Genomic DNA, 20,865 nt, shown 5'->3' with positions numbered 1-20,865 from the left:
GCCAGATATTCCCCCACAGTGCCACATATGCCCCCTCAGTGCCTGCTCCCCCCAGTGCCAGATATTCCCCCACAGTGCCAGGTATATGCCCCCAGTGCCAGATATTCCCCCACAGTGCCTGCTCCCCTATTCTTCCTCCCCCCGCCGCTCCTTTGTGTTGGAGGGACACGGAGCGCACAGCGCGCGCCTCACCCGTGTCCTTCCTGGCTCTCCTGCGGGTCTAATAAAGGAAGTGCCGGTTCGTGAGCCAATCAGAGCTCACGAACGGCACTTCCTTTATTACACCGGCCGGAGAGCCAGGAGGGACACTGGAGAGGCGCGCGCGGTGCCCTCCGTGTCCCTCCAACACAGCAGCGGAGGAAAGGAGACCGCAGATTGACATGCGGACGCTCGTCCGCATGTCAATCTGTTCTAAGTCAGTGGCGCCCCTGCAGCCCCTCGCCCCCAAGCCACCGCGAGGACTGCGGGGGCAGTAGTTACGCCACTGGGTGCACTGCCAAGACGTCTGTGAGCGGAGGAATGGACATCCCAGCAGAGCAGTACCTGATTGCTGCATGAGTGAGTCCCATTCTCACCTTTGTTGGTGGGGCCCCTCGAGCATGCATTTGACTGCTGGGCAGATGGCTGTGGTCTGTGTATGCAGCCTGATGTGGGGCATGAGGGGGTGCCGGACGCGGCTGTTGGGCACTGCGGTGTAGATGGCTGCGGGTTGTGTGTGCTGTCTGGTGTGGGGGGTAAGGGGGTGCCGGCCACGGCTGCTGATGTTCTGTAGACAGAGGGCTGGGGCGGGGCGATACGGGTGGGAGAGAGGCAGCGAGTGGATGCAGGAAGCCACTGCAGTATGCTATAGTCAAAGTTGGGGGTGTTGATGTGCTGTGTTTCGAAAGAGGGGAGAAGGGGGTTATACGCTCCCTATGCTTGCTGTGCCCTTCTCGTGTGTGTGTGTAGATAGATAGATAGAAGCAAAAAGACAGCACTCACAGGTCTTTCAATGCATGGAAATAACAGGAGATGGAGTCCTGATAGTTCGAACTATATAACTATAACTATATATGTTGGTATAACGGACACCACAGTGTGTACTCTGTCCCCTGCTACCTTCTCTAGAAATCCTCCACTCCCCCTCTTTTTTTTTAAACTAATTTTTATTCATGGGATCACAAATGCAAACAGATACCAATAGATAGTGGCTTCAACAAATTACGTTGCAAATATAGCATAACAGTTGGCAATTATAAAGATAACTGGAAAAAAAAACCAGTGACCTATTTTTGACCCAGAGAGCGGGTGGTATAAAATAGAAAAAAGCCAGTCAGCAGCGCAGCTAACCGACTAACATTAAAGAGTAAGAGGAGAAGACAGTCGAGAAGAGAGAAAGAGAAGAAAAAAGGAGAGGAACGAACAAAATATGATAAGAAAGAGTCCTCGGGAGGGTCCCATCAAATATGGTGCAGGGTATCATAAATTAAAGGGTGAAGGGGCATGCTGGGTGGCCAGCCATGGACTCCAAATTTTCTCGAATTACTTGGAGGAGCAGTTTATGATGCTAGTCATATAGTCCATGCGGTAAACGTACCAGATACGGGCAATTATAGATTGCATGGAAGGCGGGATAGGGTTTTTCCAATCTGCAGCTAATTGACCTGTTGTTGCGGATACAATATGACGTAACAATTTATTTTTAAATTTTGTTAGTGTTGGTAGGTTTAAGGGGAGGAGAATGTATTTAGGGTCAGAAGGAATAGAAATCTGCAACAAGCTAGATATAAAGTTAATCACTTCCCTCCACATATGCACTATTTTAGGACATGACCACCATATGTGTAGGAAAGAGCCCTCTGCGCCACATCCTCTCCAGCATCTATCTGACGTATCCGGGTACATTTTGCTCAAGCGAGATGGTACATAATACCATCTATATAATAATTTATAAACATTCTCTTTGATTCTAACGCAGATGGAACTAGACGCTGCGTTATCCCAGGCCTCAGACCATTCGTCATCTAAAGCCGAGCCTAGGTCCGTTTCCCATGCTCTCTCATGAAGATCACGCTGAGAGGGAGTGTCCCCAGTGAGAGTAGTATATAAGATGGAAATTAGGCCTTTGGTTGAGTGACGTCTGAAACATATAGTCTCAAACGCGGTCAAAGGTCTACTAGAGAGGACGTGGCCCATTGAGGAATGAAAATGTCTGAGTTGTAAAAATTGATAAAAAATACCTAGAGGGAATAGCAATAGTTTCTTGAATCTGAGAAAACTGTGGAAAACTAGTATCCCTGGTAATATCATTCAGAAATAAGATACCTCTATCTTGCCAAGGAGCAAACTGTGATTTATTTGTACCAGGAGGGAATGCAGGGTTGTGTAATATTGGGATGATAGGGGATGGGGCTGGGGCCATGCCATATTTCCTATTGGCAAAGTCCCAAATCGTTAGTGAGCGGGAAACTACAGGGTGGGATGCTATAGTTTTGGGGCGGCAGGATTTCGAAAGCCAGGGAAGAGAAGAGAGAGTAGAGAGACCCACTTCTGCGGCTTCCATAGAGACCCAGACCCTTCTAGATTCGGGGTTGCACCATTGTACGCAGTGTGAGAGCTGTGGGGCTAAATAATATCTTCTGAAGTCTGGGATGCCTAGGCCGCCACTAAATGTGGGGCGCTGTAAGAGTTTCAATCGGACACGGGGACGCTTATTGCCCATATGAATTGTGACGTGTGAAATTGTAAGAATTGAAAAACAGATGGAGGAATAAATATCGGGAGGGTCTGGAACAGGTAAAGTATCCGAGGGAGCACGTTCATCTTCACCGAGTTTACCCTACCTATCCAGGAGATAAAGAGACTAGACCAAGAAGACAAATCTGACTTAATTCAATTTAAAAGCCTAGGGAAATTAGCTTGGTAAAGTTGATGATGGCTATGCGTTAGAAAAATACCTAGGTATTTAATCTTTTGCTTGTGCCAGTGAAATGGAAAGGAATTTTCCAATGAGAGCTTAATCGGGTCGGGGATATAAAAATTAAATACTTCAGTCTTACCCGTATTAAGTTTATAACCTGAATATTTAGAGTAAAGGTCTATCTCAGAAAGGAGCAGCTGTAACGACTGAGATGGGGATCCCAGAGATATTAGGACATCATCAGCGTACTGCACAATTTTATGTTCAGAAGGGCCTACCCGCACTCCAGCTATATCTATATTAGCTCGGATCCTTGCTGCCAGCGGTTCCATAACCAGGGCAAATAGCAACGGGGAGAGCGAGCATCCCTGTCTGGTGCCTTTAGTGATATTGAACGTGGAAGAGGTGAGGCGATTTACAGAAACCGTGGCAGTAGGGGATCTGTAAAGCGCCGAAACACCTTCTAAGAATTTGCCAGAAAAACCAATCCTCCGGAGTACTGAGGAAGCGAAGGGCCAGGAGATTCTGTCAAAAGCCTTCACGGCATCCAATGCTAGCAACAACGAGGGTAACTTCTGTTTATGGATAGAGTGAATCAAATCTATGGCTCTCCTGGTATTATCGGAGGCCTGGCGGCCAGAAATGAAACCCACTTGGTCCGGGTGTATCAGTTGTGTAAGTAGGGGGGCTAAGATTTTAGGGTATATCTTAAGATCTACGTTCAGCAAAGAAATCAGGCGATAGTTGGAACATCGCGTTGGATCCCTCTCCGGCTTCGGAATAAAAATAATGTCAGCTTGTACAGTGGCTGGCGCAAATTATGATCCCTCTAGAACACTATTAAAGAGCGAGGTAAGATATGGGGCTAATTCCGTGTGGAATGTTTTGTAATACTGAGCGGTAAAGCCATCTGGACCAGGGGCATTTGATGACCGCATAGATTTGATAGCGGCAACCGTCTCTTCCAGCGATATGTCCGCATTAAGAAGAGAAATCTGTTGCTCTGCCAAACCCGGCAAGGGGGCACCCAACAAATATGAACATGCTCCCTCCGGACCATCGGAGGGAAGAGGGGGGGGGGCAGGGAGATTATATAAGGAGCTATATTAGTTCCGAAATTCCTCCACCATCGATTTAGGATCATAGGTGAGTGCGTCTAATGTAGAAGAATGTAGTTTTTCTATCAGTCCCATAGCACGTTTACTTCTTAACTTGCTAGCGAAGAGACTATCTATTTTATCCGCTTTATCGTAAAATTTTTGACGGAGCTTCTGTAGTATAGCTGCCGCTCTCCGTGATAAAAGGGTGTTTAATTGACATCTGAGGTTATTTATCTGGGAGAATAGGGAGTCGCACGGGGCAAGTTTATGTTGGGCTTAAAAGCGCAGAAATTTGAGATTCCAATGAGGAAACTTCCTGCGCTGCTTTCTTACGTATGACTGAGGCCTTAGACATAAAGTGGCCGCGAATAGTGGCTTTATGTGCTTCCCAAACTAGGCTAGGAGAGACTTCTGGGGAGGCGTTTTCCTCAAAAAAAAATTCAGGTTCAATTTAGTGTCTGAGAGAGTGGAGGGGTGCGAAAGAAGAGTATCATCAAGACACCATTTACAGGATTTATTAGGGGTTCCATAGAAGTCTACCAGGATATACACCCCTGCATGGTCCGTCCATGAACAGGGAGTGATGCCTGAATCAGATATCAACGTTGAGAGTGAGTGAGATACATGTATCATATCTATTCGAGAGTAATGCTGATGAGGTGCAGAGAAATGGGTATTGTCTCTAGCGTTGGAGTGTTTAAGACGCCTGGTGTCTCGGAAATCAAGCTGCGTGAGGGAGGATGTCAATGTGAGAGCAGAATCAGATGGGGATGCTTCCTTCTTAGTTTTAGGAGTAGATTTATCTAAAAAGGGATCAAGCACAGTAAAAAAGTCCCCGCCTAAAATAATGTGGCCTTGCGCTACTCTATTAAGGCGCAAGAAGAGTGTGCGAAAAAAACGGGATTGGTCTTGATTAGGGGCGTATACAGATACGAGCATTAGAATATCAGTGCGGAGCGTACCGATCACTATCAGGTATCGGCCGTCAGGATCAGCTATGGTTGTAGTGTGGACAAATGGGATATTACGGTGAATCAATATAGCTACCCCCCTTTTCTTACAGTCAGCAGAGGCAAAAAAGGTCTGGGTAAATTGCTTACCATGAAGTTGAGAGTGTGTACCGGCGAAGTGGGTCTCTTGGAGGAAAACTATATCAGCCTTCTCTCTCCGACAGGCGGACAACATCACAGTACATTTCTGGGGAGAAATAAACCCGTTTACATTTATAGAAAACAATTTAAGCGCCATGTGATACCAAAGAACAAAAGAGGAGCAGTGGAAACCCGTCCCGGGGAAGAAGGAAAAGGAAAGAAGAAGAACAGCAAAAAACAAGAATCAGAAATATAGGAGAAAAGAAAGTGATAGAGGAACCCATACGGGAGAAAACCCTGAATTATAGGGTCCCAATCAAGGACCGCTACACAAATATAAAACATCATACTTCGAAGTAGCAAATAAAGGGAGCACGGGGGTAGTGGGAACAGCAAACGAATGCAGGAGAAGCGGGTCCCTCTGGACCGCAATAGTTGAGTCGGCCAGAGCCGAAGATAAAATAATGTAACCCAAAATATGAAAAACAATAAACAAAAACGTACTGTGTCATACCAACAAGAAAGGAGGGGGGAAGGGGAACAAGGGGGACAAGGGGAGACAAGGCAAACGAGATAAGCCCAGTGTAGTATTACCAGGCAATATCATAGACCATGACATTAAAAGATGGAAGATGACAGCAAGAGTCTCCTCCTGTCAGGAGACAAATTCCTAAAGTGTTGAGAACTGTCCAAGTGTAACCAAAAATAGTTCGCCAAAATCAAGGAGGGTCATTGGTGTCGTTGCGATGACGAGTTACCCTCGTCCATTCAGGCGGAGGGATCTGGGAGCGTCGTGGCCCAGAGGAAGAGGCAGTCCCGGTACAGGGAGGAGACCAAGTTTAGTCAACAGATCCTTACCTTGATTTAAGGTTTTGAAGGAGTAGGTAGAATTGTTCGCTGTAACTTGTAACATGAAGGAAAATCCCCATCTATATCGTATTTGTTGTTGGCGTAGTATACGAGTAACAGGCTGGAGGTCCCGCCTCTTTTGAATGGTGGAGGGGGGCCAGATCCTGAAAAACTTGCAATTGCATATCCCGGAAGTCGATCACTGGAGAGTCTCGTATTGACATCAGAATACGTTCCTTCGAACTAAAATAATGTATACGAACTATGACATCCCTGGGCGGCTGTGTCGGGGCAGGCTTTGCTCGGAGCGCTCTGTGGGCTCTATCACATAGACAATCAGCATCTGAAAGGTCAGGTAAGACATGTTGAAAGAAGTCTTTCAGGAAGGACGGTAGTGCAGAGCTAAGGATTGATTCCACCACATTGCGGATGTGCAAATTGTTGCGACGGGAGCGATTACTTGATCTTCTTGACGTTCCTTGAGGTCTTCTAGCTCATCATGGAGTCTGGAGAGCTCCGAATCAAGACGTTGATGAGAGCGGCAAAGGTCATCTGTCTTCGAATCAGGAGCGTCCATACGATTACCAAGGGCCGTGCGATCAAAATTGAACTCGGCGATAGCTGTGGAAAGTTCTTGCTTAAAGGCGGACTATACCCCTTCCATGTAAACTGATCATAACTGCTTGGATCTGTGGGTCAACACCCATCTCCGATGAGCAGGGGAGGAAGGTGAATCCGTGAGCAATGAAGGAGTTGGGGGGCCCTTAGATTTTGTGGGGCCTGCGTGTTTTTCTTGTTTCTTTGCTCCATTATGAAAAAGTGAAGAGGGTAGGCGGGGTATCACAAATGCAAAAAGAGACACAGACGTTTGTCGGCTGTATGTTAAGTAAAAAATGGAAAGATATAAAGAAAACTATCACGGTCCAGGTAGGACAAATTGTGTTGCTAGGCCAGCATCCCAGACAGTGCAGAGGGGGAGATGAGGGCCAGTGACCCTATCGCTAACCTCCTAGGGCAGCTGACAAATAACAGCAATGGATAGCAGCGTGACACCAGGGTCGGGAAGAGTAAGCACCAGGCAGCGTCGGAGGGAGGGACAAGGGTAGGTGGTCCCACAATCGTACCTGGTCATCCATATGTGGGTGTCCCCAGGAGCTGTCTATTGCAGTATGGCACCGGAGCTTATCCTCTGTCAGGTCTGCCGGCAGGCAGTGTGCGGCGCCGGAAACCGGCGGGTATAACACGGCTCCAGAGGCTTTTCTCTCTCAGGGCAGCTGACAGACGTGTGATGTTATAAGTTGGGGGCTGCACTGTGGCTCCGGGGAGAGCAGGGGCTATGCAGCACCTAAAGCCTTCTGTATTTAAATGGATCCCGTTTGCCACCCCCAAGATGGCTGCCGTTACCGAGCTCCTGCAAGTCTGTAATGATAAGTAAGTCAGCTTAGGAGTCCCCTGGGCTGATGCACGCCTCCAGCCCCACAGAAGGATACCTGCAGTGGGAGAGTCCCGGCCAGTACGAGCCGCTCAGGTGCGCACCTTGTCCGTGCGGCTCTCTCTGCCCCCTCCAAGATGGCCGCAGGCACCGGACCTCCACAGACAACTCGCGGCTCCGTTCAGCGCTCGGTTTCCGGCTCCAGGGGCCCGTGCGTGCTGTCTTCGGCTCTCGGTAAGGGTCCACGGGGGTGGGGGGGGGGGGGAGTGTGGTCAGCTAGGGCCGCTGTAATCCGCGAAGACGTCTTCGCAGGTCCGAGCAGCTTGGCCGGAAAGGGTGCAAAATCCAGGTCCCAGCTTCTACACAGGAGGAAGGCCGCTACCTGCAGGAACAGGAAAAACCTGTTCCCCGGCTCCGCAGCTCTTCCACACTGATTGCCCTGCTTCAGGGACAATATAACAGGTCTCCAGGAGAAAATTAAACACAGGTGGCTCAGTTGTGATGGGGTGAATATGAGGCTTTTTCTAGGAGCTCTCCAGGGACACTGAGGCTGCAAGCCATACACCCCTCCACTCCCCCTCCTACCCCGTTACCCGTTGCTCTTATGGGGCGCGGAAAGTGGGGGGGGGGGGGGGAGGGGGGATATCAGAGTATTGCTATGGGGCACATAAAGATCTAGTTACACGCCTGATCAGCAGCAAATGCAGGATTTATTTAGAGGAGTTTCTGTGTGTGTGTATAGGTTATATTGATCGCGTGGATCCGAGTAGGAATAGCCCATGTCTGTCGGGATTCCAGGTGTTGGTATTTCACCGGCTGCCGGGATTCCAGCATCGGTCTCCTCAACGCCGGGATCCTGACAGCCGGTATATTAGCTGCATTCCCACCACTGGCTCCATCAATCAGTAAATATAGTTTTCTAAACCGCTGCAACAGAAATATTATTATTAATGAGCATGTGTGTATCCTTGTACAAATCACATGTTTTATTGCACATTATTTAAATCAGTGTTTTTTTCCCTGTTTGCATCTGCGACTATATTAGCGCAGGCAATCAATCTTCCTTGTAAATTCACTTTCTTTGTCCTTGCTGCTAAATCGGCTCTTACAACAGTTTCATTGACTATCCTCTGTAATGCAGTGTTAAAATATAGATGTGAAATGAGGAGACTGGCATTAGTTGCCCACAGGAACCGTCTGTTTGTTTCCTCGGCTGCTGTGCTTCAGATTTATTTTTAAATCTACATTTTAACAAGATACCGGATTTCTCTGCCACAGCAGATTTTCCCAAACCATGAAGGTCACTGTAAATTATACTACGCCATTCTGGGCAAGGTACATTAAACTGCATTTTATCCACAGTCTAGACTTTTATGTTCTAACCTGCAAATAGCACTTTCTTCTCTGATGTCAGTAGAAATAACACTTGTGAATACAAAGACCGTTCTTCGGGATAAGATAAACCAACAAACTCAGTTGATTCTTAGCATAATAAAATAAAAGTACACATAAAAGTCCCGTCCGATGAACAAATTGTTGCGCAGTCTGTTATTGGGCATAATTTGTGGGACAGCTGTAGAAACAGGATTTCAAGGTCAAATTTTGATTCTAGAAAAGGTATGACCAGCATTTGCCCAGAAAGTATGGTAACTTGAGAATATTGGGCAGATGTATTAAAACTGGAGAAGTGATAAAGAAGTGATAAGTGCCAGGTGATAACACACCAGCCAATCAGCTCCTAACTGTCAATTTACATATTGGAGCAGAATAGCTGGTGCATTATCAACTTTTATCACTGCTTTATCACTTCTCCAGGTTAATAAAACTGCCCCTATGTGACAATAGTGGCAGTTTGTGTATTGTAACAGAGATAGTGAAACCATACAGAAAAAGGCAGGTACTTCCGCAACAGGGAGATTTCCACCCTGTGCTGGCCACCCCCCCAATCACGTGACATCACGATGAGGGTGCGAGGCTACCGGCACAGGTGGAAGATTACTGCCTGGAACATCCTAAGGATGCTTTAGGCGGGTCTACAGGTTGCAGGGTGCGTGCCCAGGGGGTCCTTTAGATCAGTGCCGTAACAGACCTTTTAGCGGTGTGCAAGAAACAGCACCGGCGCACCCCCACCCCCCCATATATACAAAACAGGGCCAGTACACCCCGCTGGTGCGCGCAAAAAGTATATGGCCGTGGCTTCATGGGGAAGGGGTGTGGCCACAGAGCTCAGGCAGTATGGATGGTGTAATGGTTAGCATTACTGCCTCACAGCACTGAGGTCATTGGTTCAATTCCCACCATGGCCCTAACTGTGTGGAGTTTGTATATTCTCCCTGTGCTTGTGTGGGTTTACTCCGGGTACTCTGATTTCCTCCCACAATCCAAAAATATACTGGTAGGTTAATTAGCTCCCAACAAAAATTAACCCTAGCGTGAATGTGTCGGTGTGTACATGTGATAGGGAATATAGATTGTAATCTCCACTGGGGCAGGGACTGATGTGAATGGGCATATATTCTCTGTAAAGCGCTGCGGAATGTGTGTGCGATATATAAGTAACTGGTAATAAATAAATAAAATAATAGAGTTCCCCTCTTTACGCATTACGTCAGCAGAGTTTCCCTTTTTACACATACTGTAACAGCAGTCCACCTTTTTACAAATTAGGCAGGCAGAGTCCCCCTTTTTTTACACATTACAGAAGCAGAGACCCCATTTTTACACATTAGGCAGGCAGAGTCCCCTTTCTACACATTACGGCAGCAGAGTGCCCCTTTTTACACATTAGGCAGCAGAGTCCACCTTTCTACACATTACGGCAGCAGAGTGCCCCTTTTTACACATTAGGCAGGCAGAGCCCCTATTTTTTACACATTACAGCAGCACAGTGGCACACTGGGTGAGATCTAGAGAGAAAGCAGGTGAGAGGAACACTGGGGGAGAGCTAGGGATAGAGCAGGTGAGTGGCACACAGGGGGAGGGCTAGGGAGAGAGCAGGTGAGAGGAACGCGGGGAGGGCTAGGGAGAGAGCAGGTGAGAGGAACATGGGGGGAGGGCTAGGGAGGGAGCAGGTGAGAGGAACGCAGGGGGAGGTCTAGGGAGAGAGCAGGTGAGAGGAACACTGGGGGAGAGCTAGGGTTAGAGCAGGTGAGGGGCACGCGATGGGAGGGCTAGGGTAAGAGCAGGTGAGAGGAACGCGGGGGGAGGGCTAGTTAGAGAGTCCCCTTTTTACACATTAGGCAGCAGAGTTTCCTTTTTATACATTACGGCAGTAGAGTCCCCCTTTTTACAAATTAGGCAGCAGAGTCCCCTTTTTACGCATTAGGCAGTAGAGTCCCCCTTTTTCCACATTAGGCAGGCAGAGTCCCTCTTTTTTGCAAATTACAGCAGCACAGTGGCACACTGGGTGAGAGCTAGGGAGAGAGCAGGTTGGATGAACTCTGGGGGAGAGCTAGGGATAGAGCAGGTGAGCGGCACACAGCGGGAGGGCTAAGGAGAGAGCAGGTAAGAGGAACGTGGGATGAGGGCTAGGGAGAGAGCAGATGAGAGGAATGCGGGGGCAAGGCTAGGGAGAGAGCAGGTGAGAGGAACGCATGGGGAGGGCTAGAAAGAGAGAAGGTGAGAGGAACACTGGGGGAGAGCTAGGGTTAGAGCAGGTGAGGGGCACGCAGGGGGAGGGCTAGGGTAAGAGCAGGTAAGAGGAACGCGGGGGGAGGGCTAGGGAGAGAGTCCCCATTTTTACACATTAGGCAGCAGAGTCCCCTTTTTACACATTAGGCAGGCAGAGTCCCTCTTTTTTACACATTACAGCAGCACAGTGGCACACTGGGTGAGAGCTAGAGAGAAAGCAGGTGGGAGGAACACTGGGGAAGGGCTAGGAAGAGATCAGGTGAGAGGAACGCGGGGGGAGGGCTGGGGTAAGAGCAGGTGAGAGGAACGTGGGAGGAGGGCTAGGGAGAGAACAGGTGAGAGAAACATGGGGTGGATGGCTAGGGAGAGAGCAGGTGTGAGGAACGCAGGGGGAGGGCTAAGGTTAGAGTATGTGAGAGTAACATGGGGGAGGGCTAGGCTCAGAGCACGTGAGAGTAACATGGGGGAGGGCTAAGGAGAGAGAGCAGGTGAGAGTAACATGGGGAGGGCTAGGGCTAGAGCAGGTGAGAGTAACATGGGGGAGGGCTAGGGAGAGAGCAGGTGAGAGTAACATGGGGGGAGGGCTAGGGAGAGAGCAGGTGAGAGTAACATGGGGGAGGGCTAGGGAGAGAGCAGGGGAGAGTAACATGAGAGGAGGGCTAGGGAGAGAGCAGGTGAGAGTAACATGGGGGGAGGGCTTGGGATAGAGGTGAGCGGCATATAGAGGGGAGAGCTATGGAGAGAGCAAGTGAGAGGCACACCAGGGAGGGGGGATGGGGGGTTGTAATAAGTCCCTACCCTGTGGTGGTGGTGGTGGTGGTGGTGGTGGTGGTGGTGGTTGTGGTGGTGGTGGTGTGTGCTTCTGTGAATCCGATCCCTGGAGTGAGAAGTGCAGTGCTGACGGGCGCTGGTGCCCGGGTCTCTGCTCCATCCACGCCTTCCCCGGCTCTTCCACGGCTGAAGCTCCCCATGTCAGTCGCCGAACGCTGTGTGGGTCACGCCCGGCGCAGCTGAGGGGAGAAGGGATTGGTGAAGAGCATGCTCAGCCTACTCCCCCACGATCAGCTGCTGCTGGGTGACACAGTCCTCATCCTCCACTACACTAGTAATGCTGGTGAGCGGAGCGGTGCAGCCCAGTCTGGGGTGAGGGAGGAGAAGGGGGATGCAGACCACGACACCTGGAAGACCATACCGTGCTCCTTGTGCAGCCCTGCAGCTAACTGGTGGCGATGGCGGGCAGGCGGTAGTGTGGTGTGCTCCGGCGGGTGCATGCAGAGATTTTTCCTCCTCACAGCGCATTGCGCTGTGTGCAATGCCCCTCTCGCCCACACCGAGTTACGGCTGTGCTTTAGATGCACCAGGCAGCTCTACAGCAGCTTAACTGTCTGCAATTCCAGGTAGATTGCAAGCCATATGCAGGTGCAGTGGGGCACCGGTTGTACACCTTTAGTTACTGCCTTGATGGTAGTGTTAGCGCAGGAACCACACGGGGTTATTAACTAGTGTTATCAGCTGCAGTGCATGATGGGCCTGATTCAGAGGTTGAAGCAATGTCGATCTTTGCATAGTTGAGCAATTATTTCTACTGTACATGTGAGAAAAAGTCTTGGAAACCCTAACTACGCACACGCGTGAATCGAGGTGCGTGATGGAGTACGCAGTTGAGTACAACATCATTGACGTCGCCTGCGATCCATGGGTGATTCAGGGTGTAGACTGAGAAGTTACTTAAACTGCATGCAAAAAAAAGCAATCACAAAGGCTCAAGCAGCCGATGGTGTACACCAGTGTAGACAACACCCAACAGGGTGGTGGTGATGGTGGTGGGGGTGGTGGTGGTGGTGTTGGCTAGACAAATGCAGATGTGTCACAAGCGTCTTGTGAGCACGCCGCAGCCATTGGCTGTACCATGTACGCAGTTTCAGTGTACACGGTGACTTTATTGCAACAGACATTCTGAGCAGCCATTAGGGTCTCTCAGAAACAAGAGTCAGATTAGAGACTCCGCTGGTGGCTGTCTCTGTATTTATGACAGCGGCTGGGGCTTTAGTATATTTTCTCAATACCACAGCCTATCTCTAAATCAGGCACACTGTCTCTAATGGAGTATATTCTAATAAGCTACTATTTAACTTCTGTGGAGTATATTTTGCCTGATTTGTACGCAAAAGCCTACGCAGCTGCTATTTTCCAGCCTTATGAAGCAACACAGGTGAATCATCTGCCTAGAAATGAACAGAGACTTCCACTGGAGCCATTGCAAAGTCCTCAGCAACTGCGTACACATACTCAGAAACGAGGAACATCGACTCCCCGAGTGAGTCTATGGTCACGCAGACTAGCTGCAGAAGCAGCGACGCTGCCGACCATGTTTTCCGCATGCGTAATAGCAGTTGCAGGTAGACATATGCCCTGAAAATGGCTATGACACGCCTGTGCTTTAGCCACCACTCCCAATTTCCTCCCCCTTCCTATCCATCACTTTGCAATGAAATCCTCATTGCAAAGGTACCTTGGTGCATGCGCCGTCAGACGATAATCGTTGAGGTGCACGAACATCTACCTTTGTGGAATCAGGCCCTGTGTTTGGAATTTTGTTTGGTCTTACATTGCTGTAGTATAATATGGCTTTAATCCAGGGATATCCAGACCTCCTGCAACTCAGAGCTCTTAATGACTACCCAAATTGTTCTTGTTGGTTTTTTATTCCAGATGAAGCGTTTGTTGAGCAATTCAATGTATGTGGTTAGAGACAGAATATGGGATTGTTGTGATACAGGCTACAGCCTAGTAATGAAATTACATAAGAGACCCAATTATTTAAAGCTTGTTCTGTTTCTTTCAATTAATTGGATATAGTTTATGGATATTATATTATTAGAGGAAAGCTGCAAGTGAATCCCCAGGTATTTCATGGAATCTGTAGTCTGATTAAATGGGAATTTGGTTTGAATGATATTTAGCGCTGGTAGGGGAATATTTATTGGAAGTGTCTCAGAATTACAAGTTTTACATTTTTAATAAGATAATATTTAATATTTTTAATGAAGGGTATGTAAAGCTTCTATTGCAGAGAATGGATGAGATTGAGAGACAATTCCATATCCAAAATAGACAATGGGGCTAAATTTACTAAGTAGTGGGTTTGAAATCTACAGTAAGTTCTAACCCACCGAGAAAGAAAGCTTTCAGTGTTTTTGCTATTAGAAAAATAGATATCCCAGATTAATAAATTCTACACCCGCTGCAATCCCACAGAAATAACTGTCCTGCCTCTGACACAGCTTGGCTCTGGCTCCAGCTCTGACCAATCAGTGCAGCCCAGTGTATTACTATGGAGAGTGACCCAGTCATTACCGTCACAGTTCTTGCAAGGACAAGTTTTGCACTGTCCGCTTGTATGGGGCTATTTACTTTGCCAAATCCGTGGTTGCTTACAGGCAGGGCCGGCACTACCACTAGGCAGCTTTAGGCAGCTGCCTATGGGCGGCGACCACTGGAGGGCGGCACTGCTTAGCCTCAGCCAAGCCAAACTCCTCCTTTTCTTTAAAAGACAGAGGAGCAGCTTGTGGGCGCCCACCAGCTCAAAGAGTGAGTTTACTATGTGTGATAGTCCCTGATTGATTCAGCAAACCTGCCCCCCCCCACACCTCTCTGCGACAGTGTCAGTGTGTGTGGGATGTGTTTGAATTGTGTTCAGGCTGCCGCCTGTCTGCTGCATGTTGTGATCCTGTCCTGAGTCCGGGGTGGGGTCCATACCGTTATTTATCACATATGAGCTCTCACGTCTCTCACCGCAGCCTCAGGTCCGACCGCAGCTCCCCGATGGTCTCCGGCCGCCCGCGTCATGCCCCGTGCCCGGCGTCCCCCGCCACCCCCACCACCCCTGCATTTGGCCACATCGTGAAAGAGTGACTCGCGGGCCGCGGGCCGCGGCCGCTGGCCTGGTCCGCTCCGCTCCCGCACTGTTACTGAGTGCTCCGGCGCCGCCTCCCCACTACGTTCGCCTGCAGCCGCAGGCTGCAGCTTGTCATCTGCGCTCCCCCTCCCTCCATTCATTCCCGCGACTGGCCTCTTGTGAACCTCTCCCCGGCTCCCCCGGCCCCACAGTTATATTCAGCTCCCGCTGCCCCTTCCCCCCCTCGCCTCCTGCACCTTGCCACCTCATCTCCCCCCCCTCCCCCGCAATTGGACTCCCGGCCCCGGCTACCCGGCAACTGGTGAGCAGAGGGTAACTGATGGAGGAGAGTGTCAGGGTAGGGACAGTGTATGTGTGTAAATGTGGCTGTGTGTGTAAATATATTATATATGCGTGTGTGTATACTGTATGTGGCTGTGAGTATGTAGATATGTGGCTATGTATGTGGCATAATGTGAATTTCGGCTCATACTGTGTGCTCTAATGTGATTTTCAGCTCATGCTGTGTGGTATAATGTGAATTTTGGCTCATACCATGCGCTATAGTGTGAATATCGGCTCATTCTATGTGCTATAATGTGAATTTCGCCTCAAACCATGTGCTATAATGTGAATTTCGCCTCAAACCATGTGCTATAATGTGAATTTCGGCTCATACAGTGTGCTATAATGTGAATTTCGGCTCATACAGTGTGCTATAATGTGAATTTCGCCTCATACAGTGTGCTAGAATGTGATTTTCGGCTCATACCGTGTGCTATAATGTGATTTTCGTCTCATACAGTGTGCTGTAATGTGAATTTCGGCTCATACAGTGTGCTATAATGTGATTTTCGTCTCATACAGTGTGCTATAATGTGAATTTCGGCTCATACGTGTGCTATAATGTGAATTTCGGCTCATACAGTGTGCTATAATGTGAATTTCGGCTCATACCGTGTGCTATAATGTGATTTTCGTCTCATACCGTGTGCTATAATGTGAATTTCAGCTCATACAGTGTGCTACAATGTGATTTTCGGCTCATACTGTGTGGTATAATGTGATTTTCGGCTCATACTGTGTTCTATAATGTGATTTTTGGCTCAAAGTGTGTGGTATAATGTGAAAGGGGCACCAGTATAGCACCTTAGTCAATTTGATTTAATTATCTGTGCTGTGCCATGGATATACCTAAAACCTGGACTGTTGGGGTGCCTTGAGCACCACGTTTGGGATCCTCTGGCTTAACACAAACTGCTAAAACAACCCTAATATCCTATCCCTAAATTTTACCAGAGGGCTCTATATTTTGGCAGGGGGGGGGGGGGGCTGACTATTTGCCTAGGGTGCTGAGAAACCTTGCACCGGCCCTGCTTACAGGGAAGGAAGAGGATGTGTCCACTGGGGGATGCGGTGTATATGCCGACTGTTGGGATCCCGGCAGTCGAAATACCACCATCGGAATCCCAACACCCGACACTGGAACTCCGAATGGGGCAGGAGACCGATGCCGGTATCCTGACAGCTGACATTCCATCCATTGCAAAAGGCGGCGGGTTAGGTTTAGAGAGGGTAAGGGGGGGGGGGGGGGTAGGTTTAGGCGCCACCCGGGGGATTAGGCTGCAGGGTGGGGGAGTTAGGATTAGGTTAGGGTAAGGCTCTAAAGAGGGTTGTTGAGTTTAGGCTGCAGGACCAGAGGGTTAGGCGGTAAGGGAGAGGGGGAAATACCCTCTATTCACCTCTGTCGGGAATTCAAACATCGGGATCCCGTGTGTCGGCATTTAATACTGATGCCTCTACTGCATTGTGTGAATAATAAATGGGTAAATGAATAATGGGTGTGTGTGTGTGTGTGTGGGGGGGGGGGGGGTGTTTAATTAATAAAATACTTTCTCTATGGTGTGTCCTGTCATTGTTTTTTTTTTTTTTTTGTTCTAGTGGACTACAGATGCCAGAGGACCGTTGAAGACCGGACATGTGGGTTTGTTTTTATTTAGAAGTTCAAAACAAATTAAAGTAAATACTGTCTTTTTGGAATAGGGCCGTATTTTACCCCTTTCTATTTCCTGAATTAAGGGGTTATCTCTTATCATTTGGGCTAAAGTTCTATTGCTTTGGAATATTTAATATGGTGCAGATGGCAAACCTGCCTCATGCCACTGGTAACATTAAGGGCTTTTGGAAATAAAACCTGGGAATATTATAGAGGACAAAGGCATGGAGAGTAAGTGGAAAAATGAATGGAAATGAGAATGGTGCTAATACATTTGAATCATGACAGAGTCGCAGTTGCGATTGAGATGTATGGAGCGGGTTGGTTGGTACTTTATCTCTTCCACTTTAGTTCTCTCCAAGGGGTCTAGTCATCAAAACTAAAAATTGCAGAGTGTTAATATAGTTTAGAACTCACATTGAGCTCTACCTAAATATCAGTCATTCATCATGGTTCCTCTACATGAGTATCTCTTCTGAAAAATGATCATTTCTTCAGACACATGTTTTCAGATAGAGATACTTTCCTCCTACTGCCATTACTTAACAATGCCTAGTTACCGAATGTATGTCTTGATGTATATGGCTGAATAGTCCTCTTGATGTATATGAAATACATAGAATTTTGAGGATTTATTCTTCTTTCAAATGTATTTTGTGAGCTTTGTACATCATTGACTTTCAACGAACCTGGATGCCAATATGAGCAATTTGTAACTTACTTTTATTTATATTGATGTATAGTAATCACTGGGAATATGGAGGGGCTTGGATTCATAAAAGGGATGAACACTCAGACAGGTGTCAACATCATCCCTACCCCTGACAAACAAAACCATGATCTGTTCTTAATGTTGTGAAGACTGTTTGCAGCGTTGGCTTAAGAGAGGAGGGGGCTACGTGCAGGCCCCCTCCCCTCTCACGACGCAGCTGTGAGTAGTAGACCCTGTCACTGCGTTAGAGTTTACTGAACCATACATAGGTCTCCGGGAACTATGCACCCATGCCATGTTCCGAGTGATTTCCCTACCGTGCAGTGTTCAAACGGCTGCCTCGCCATTTTCCCAGGGAATTGTGCAGGGCTGCCGCGGGACTCTGGACTGGTGTGTATATTATATTGTGCAGGGTACCCTGCGCCCAGTGTAGAGATGCCGCTGATTGCATGTATCAGTGGTGGAAAATTACTGGTTCTGTGTCCTTGAGCAAAGAATCACATGCAGTTCTGTACACTGAAAACACAATGGGTCTGATTCCCAGTTGGAACTTGGAAACAAAGCAAAAAGGTAAGTAACTTTGCACCTTGGCAAAACCATCTTGCACTCGGCAGGCAGGAAAGATTTAAAATGTGCAGAGAGATTTAGATTTGGTCGGGGTGTTTCGAAATTCATATATAAATTGCAATGTAAATATAAAGCTGTCCAGCTTTTGTGTGCTACATGCAGGGCCGGTGCTAGGGTGTTCGTCACCCTCCTGCAAACTATCAATTTTGCGCCTTTCTACAAATACAAATGTGACCGATCTCATCCTCAGAGCTGTAACTAGACATTTTGGACCCCCACCCCCCCTCAAGATCCATAAATATAGGGTCATAAAAAAATTACATAAAAAATAGGGGCATAAAATAATTATGACGCACAGTAGTCAACATTATTCAAAATTACGCCACACATTAGTACCACTTATATACATTACACCAAGTAGTGCCCCTTATATACATTACGCCAGATACAGCCCCCTTTTACATATTGCACCAGGTAGAGCCAGTCACACATTATTCCAGGTAGAGCACAGTGGCAAACGCAGGATTTGCATGGGGGGGTTTCCAGAACTGGGCGGAGCCAATCACGGGGGTGGGGACTGAGGTGACCCAGTATATGCTGGGTCCGTAAAACTAGGGTGTGTGTGTGTGTGTGTGTGTGTGTGTGTATGTGTATGTATGTGTATGTGTATGTATGTATATATATATATATATATATATATATATTGTCAAAGTCAGAAAAATATCACACTGCACATTGCCATATATGCACCTCATGCGTGTGCCCGCTGCACGAGCATGAGCTCTCCCGTGCGTGCGTATACTCGCGGTCGCGTGCACTCGCAGGCGCGCGGTATGCGCATTTATGGTAGAGTTTGTGTGCGTCTAGCGGGCGACTCAATCGTAACATAATTTAGTCATATAATGTATTTTGTAGATTATGGTCCCTTTGATAGAATCTGAAAGTTTAGTTAATATAGCATGTTCGGGGACAAGGAGATTCCTCTTTGTTTGATACGAAGGGTCAGACAGGGGTTACACAGTGGTGTTTAGTATCCATCGGAAGAGAATATAATTAGCAATATTCCGGTGTTGGTTTGAAGCGGATTACTCGCTCGTGCGTATAGTTATGGACATAAGAAGTTTATGGACATTTACTATATTTGCACTTTATTACCCATGCGGCGGGAAACCCCGTTTCCCTCCCACCTGAGCAGTTTGAAATAGTCACAGCCCACCTGTATGAACCAACCTATGACCTTTTGTTATAATACAGAGACGAATTCCTGTGTCCAATGAACAATAAGAATGTAGGGACCATTGTACTGTACTGTGTGTAAGTGTATATAAAGACAAGCCGATCTGGGCCAGCTCTCTACTCTTCTCAACGGTTCTCATCACTGATAATCGGGAGCTGGATATCCAGAAAGGCTCTTGCGATTGTTCCCCTTGTGCGTAAGTTCTCTGCAACCATATTTATCTCCTATTTTGTTGTAAGCCATTCTCTCTCTCCTCCCCCCCCTTAAATGTAATTGTGTCTTTGTTGTATCTTAACGTGTAGTAACTCGGTTAGGTATTTTATGTTAGTTTGGTAGTGTATAACTTGTATTGTGTATTCTTTTGCGATTGAACGTTCATTCATTCCCTTAAAAGGTGTTAGACCCTTAGACCGGTATTTGAGTGTTTATTATATTGCTAAAGGGTTCTCAGAGCGTAAGAATCGCTCATACAGCTTTCTAACTAACAAGGTTACACTGTGTTGCATTTACACCTTATCATTGTTACAAAGGTTTAACTCTGTGAGCGTCAGCGCCGCTCGTGATCTCCTCGTGGTCTCGAGCGTCCGCTACGCTGATAGCGTATCATTACGGTAACCGGCAGCCTATTAGCGTGCTTGCCTTTACGTTTTAAGCCGTGAGCGAACGTGCCGCTCGTGCGTCTCGTCCACGGCTAAGCGTTTGTTACGCTACGTGCGTACTCTTACGGTATTCCATACGCCAATTGCGTACTGTGTTCATTAACCTTTTAGAGTGTTTAACATAGGATAAATATTAGGCTTTGTCAATTGGGGACTCGCCCGCTCTTCACATATCTGCACTAGGTAATTTCAGCAGACATTATCGGTCAGCAAAAGGCGGGAGGTAATATTCCTCGTAGTGCTGACCAGATAAGCGTCTGCTTCGCTTAGTAAGGAGTGCTGAAGGATTCCGGAACCGGAAGGTAGGAACAGTACGTTATTGTCTTTTAAAACCTGTTTAGTTTCTGTTTTGCGAACGCACGCATAAGCACACACACCTGTATTTCGTGTTTAGCATTATTTGTCCGTACCTCATTCTCCTGATTGCCACACACTAGTGATAACGTGTTGAGACATTTGTTGTTATTAATAGTTAAAAGATAAATATTTAAGGGAATAATTGTAAAAGGCACGCACACAGTCTCGCCTAGAAAACAAGGGAGATTTGGGTGGTGTCAGTGAATGATTGCTGTTAAAGATCATTCACATTGATAAACGTGTAGTGTGTTACTGTGGACATACTTGGTCTGCGTACACGTGTCCTTACAAGGGCAGGGCGTACGCAACGCAAGGGTCGACGCACGGAGCGTATATCACGCAACGGAGCGTACGGATACGCCCACATAATACAAACCGCACGATAGTATTGTTTTAATAGGCGATAAGGAAGTAACGCGAAAATAACACAAATCTATC

General features: G+C 47.6%; 2 protein-coding genes across 7 annotated transcripts in view; one reads left to right on the top strand and one right to left on the bottom strand.

The window, feature by feature from the left end:
• The window catches only part of LOC134933318 (putative uncharacterized protein DDB_G0290521), a 147,450-nt gene extending 140,317 nt beyond the window's left edge, over positions 1 to 7,133 (bottom strand). For 2 of the 4 annotated variants that reach the window (XR_010179672.1, XM_063928424.1), the window contains exon 1: positions 5,100 to 7,088. Coding sequence is in view for 3 of the 4 variants with exons in the window: in XM_063928424.1 (XP_063784494.1) it covers positions 5,100 to 5,247 (148 nt within the window). In the remaining variant the exon portion in view is untranslated. Of the gene's footprint in view, positions 1 to 5,099 lie in introns of all 4 variants that reach the window. The other 2 variants (XM_063928425.1, XM_063928426.1) reach the window with 2 other exon arrangements.
• Positions 7,134 to 7,399: 266 nt separating this feature from the next.
• LOC134933319 (uncharacterized) overlaps positions 7,400 to 20,865 on the top strand; it is a 197,550-nt gene continuing 184,084 nt past the window's right edge. The window contains exons 1-2 of one of the 3 annotated variants that reach the window (XM_063928428.1): positions 7,516 to 7,605; positions 16,841 to 16,879. Coding sequence is in view for 2 of the 3 variants with exons in the window: in XM_063928429.1 (XP_063784499.1) it covers positions 7,400 to 7,605 (206 nt within the window). In the remaining variant the exon portion in view is untranslated. Of the gene's footprint in view, positions 7,606 to 16,840; positions 16,880 to 20,865 lie in introns of all 3 variants that reach the window. The other 2 variants (XM_063928429.1, XM_063928427.1) reach the window with 2 other exon arrangements.

This window comes from Pseudophryne corroboree, chromosome 6, assembly GCF_028390025.1.
Source record: "Pseudophryne corroboree isolate aPseCor3 chromosome 6, aPseCor3.hap2, whole genome shotgun sequence".
NCBI classification, from domain to species: domain Eukaryota; kingdom Metazoa; phylum Chordata; class Amphibia; order Anura; family Myobatrachidae; genus Pseudophryne; species Pseudophryne corroboree.
This window is presented reverse-complemented; position numbering and strand designations above follow the sequence as displayed.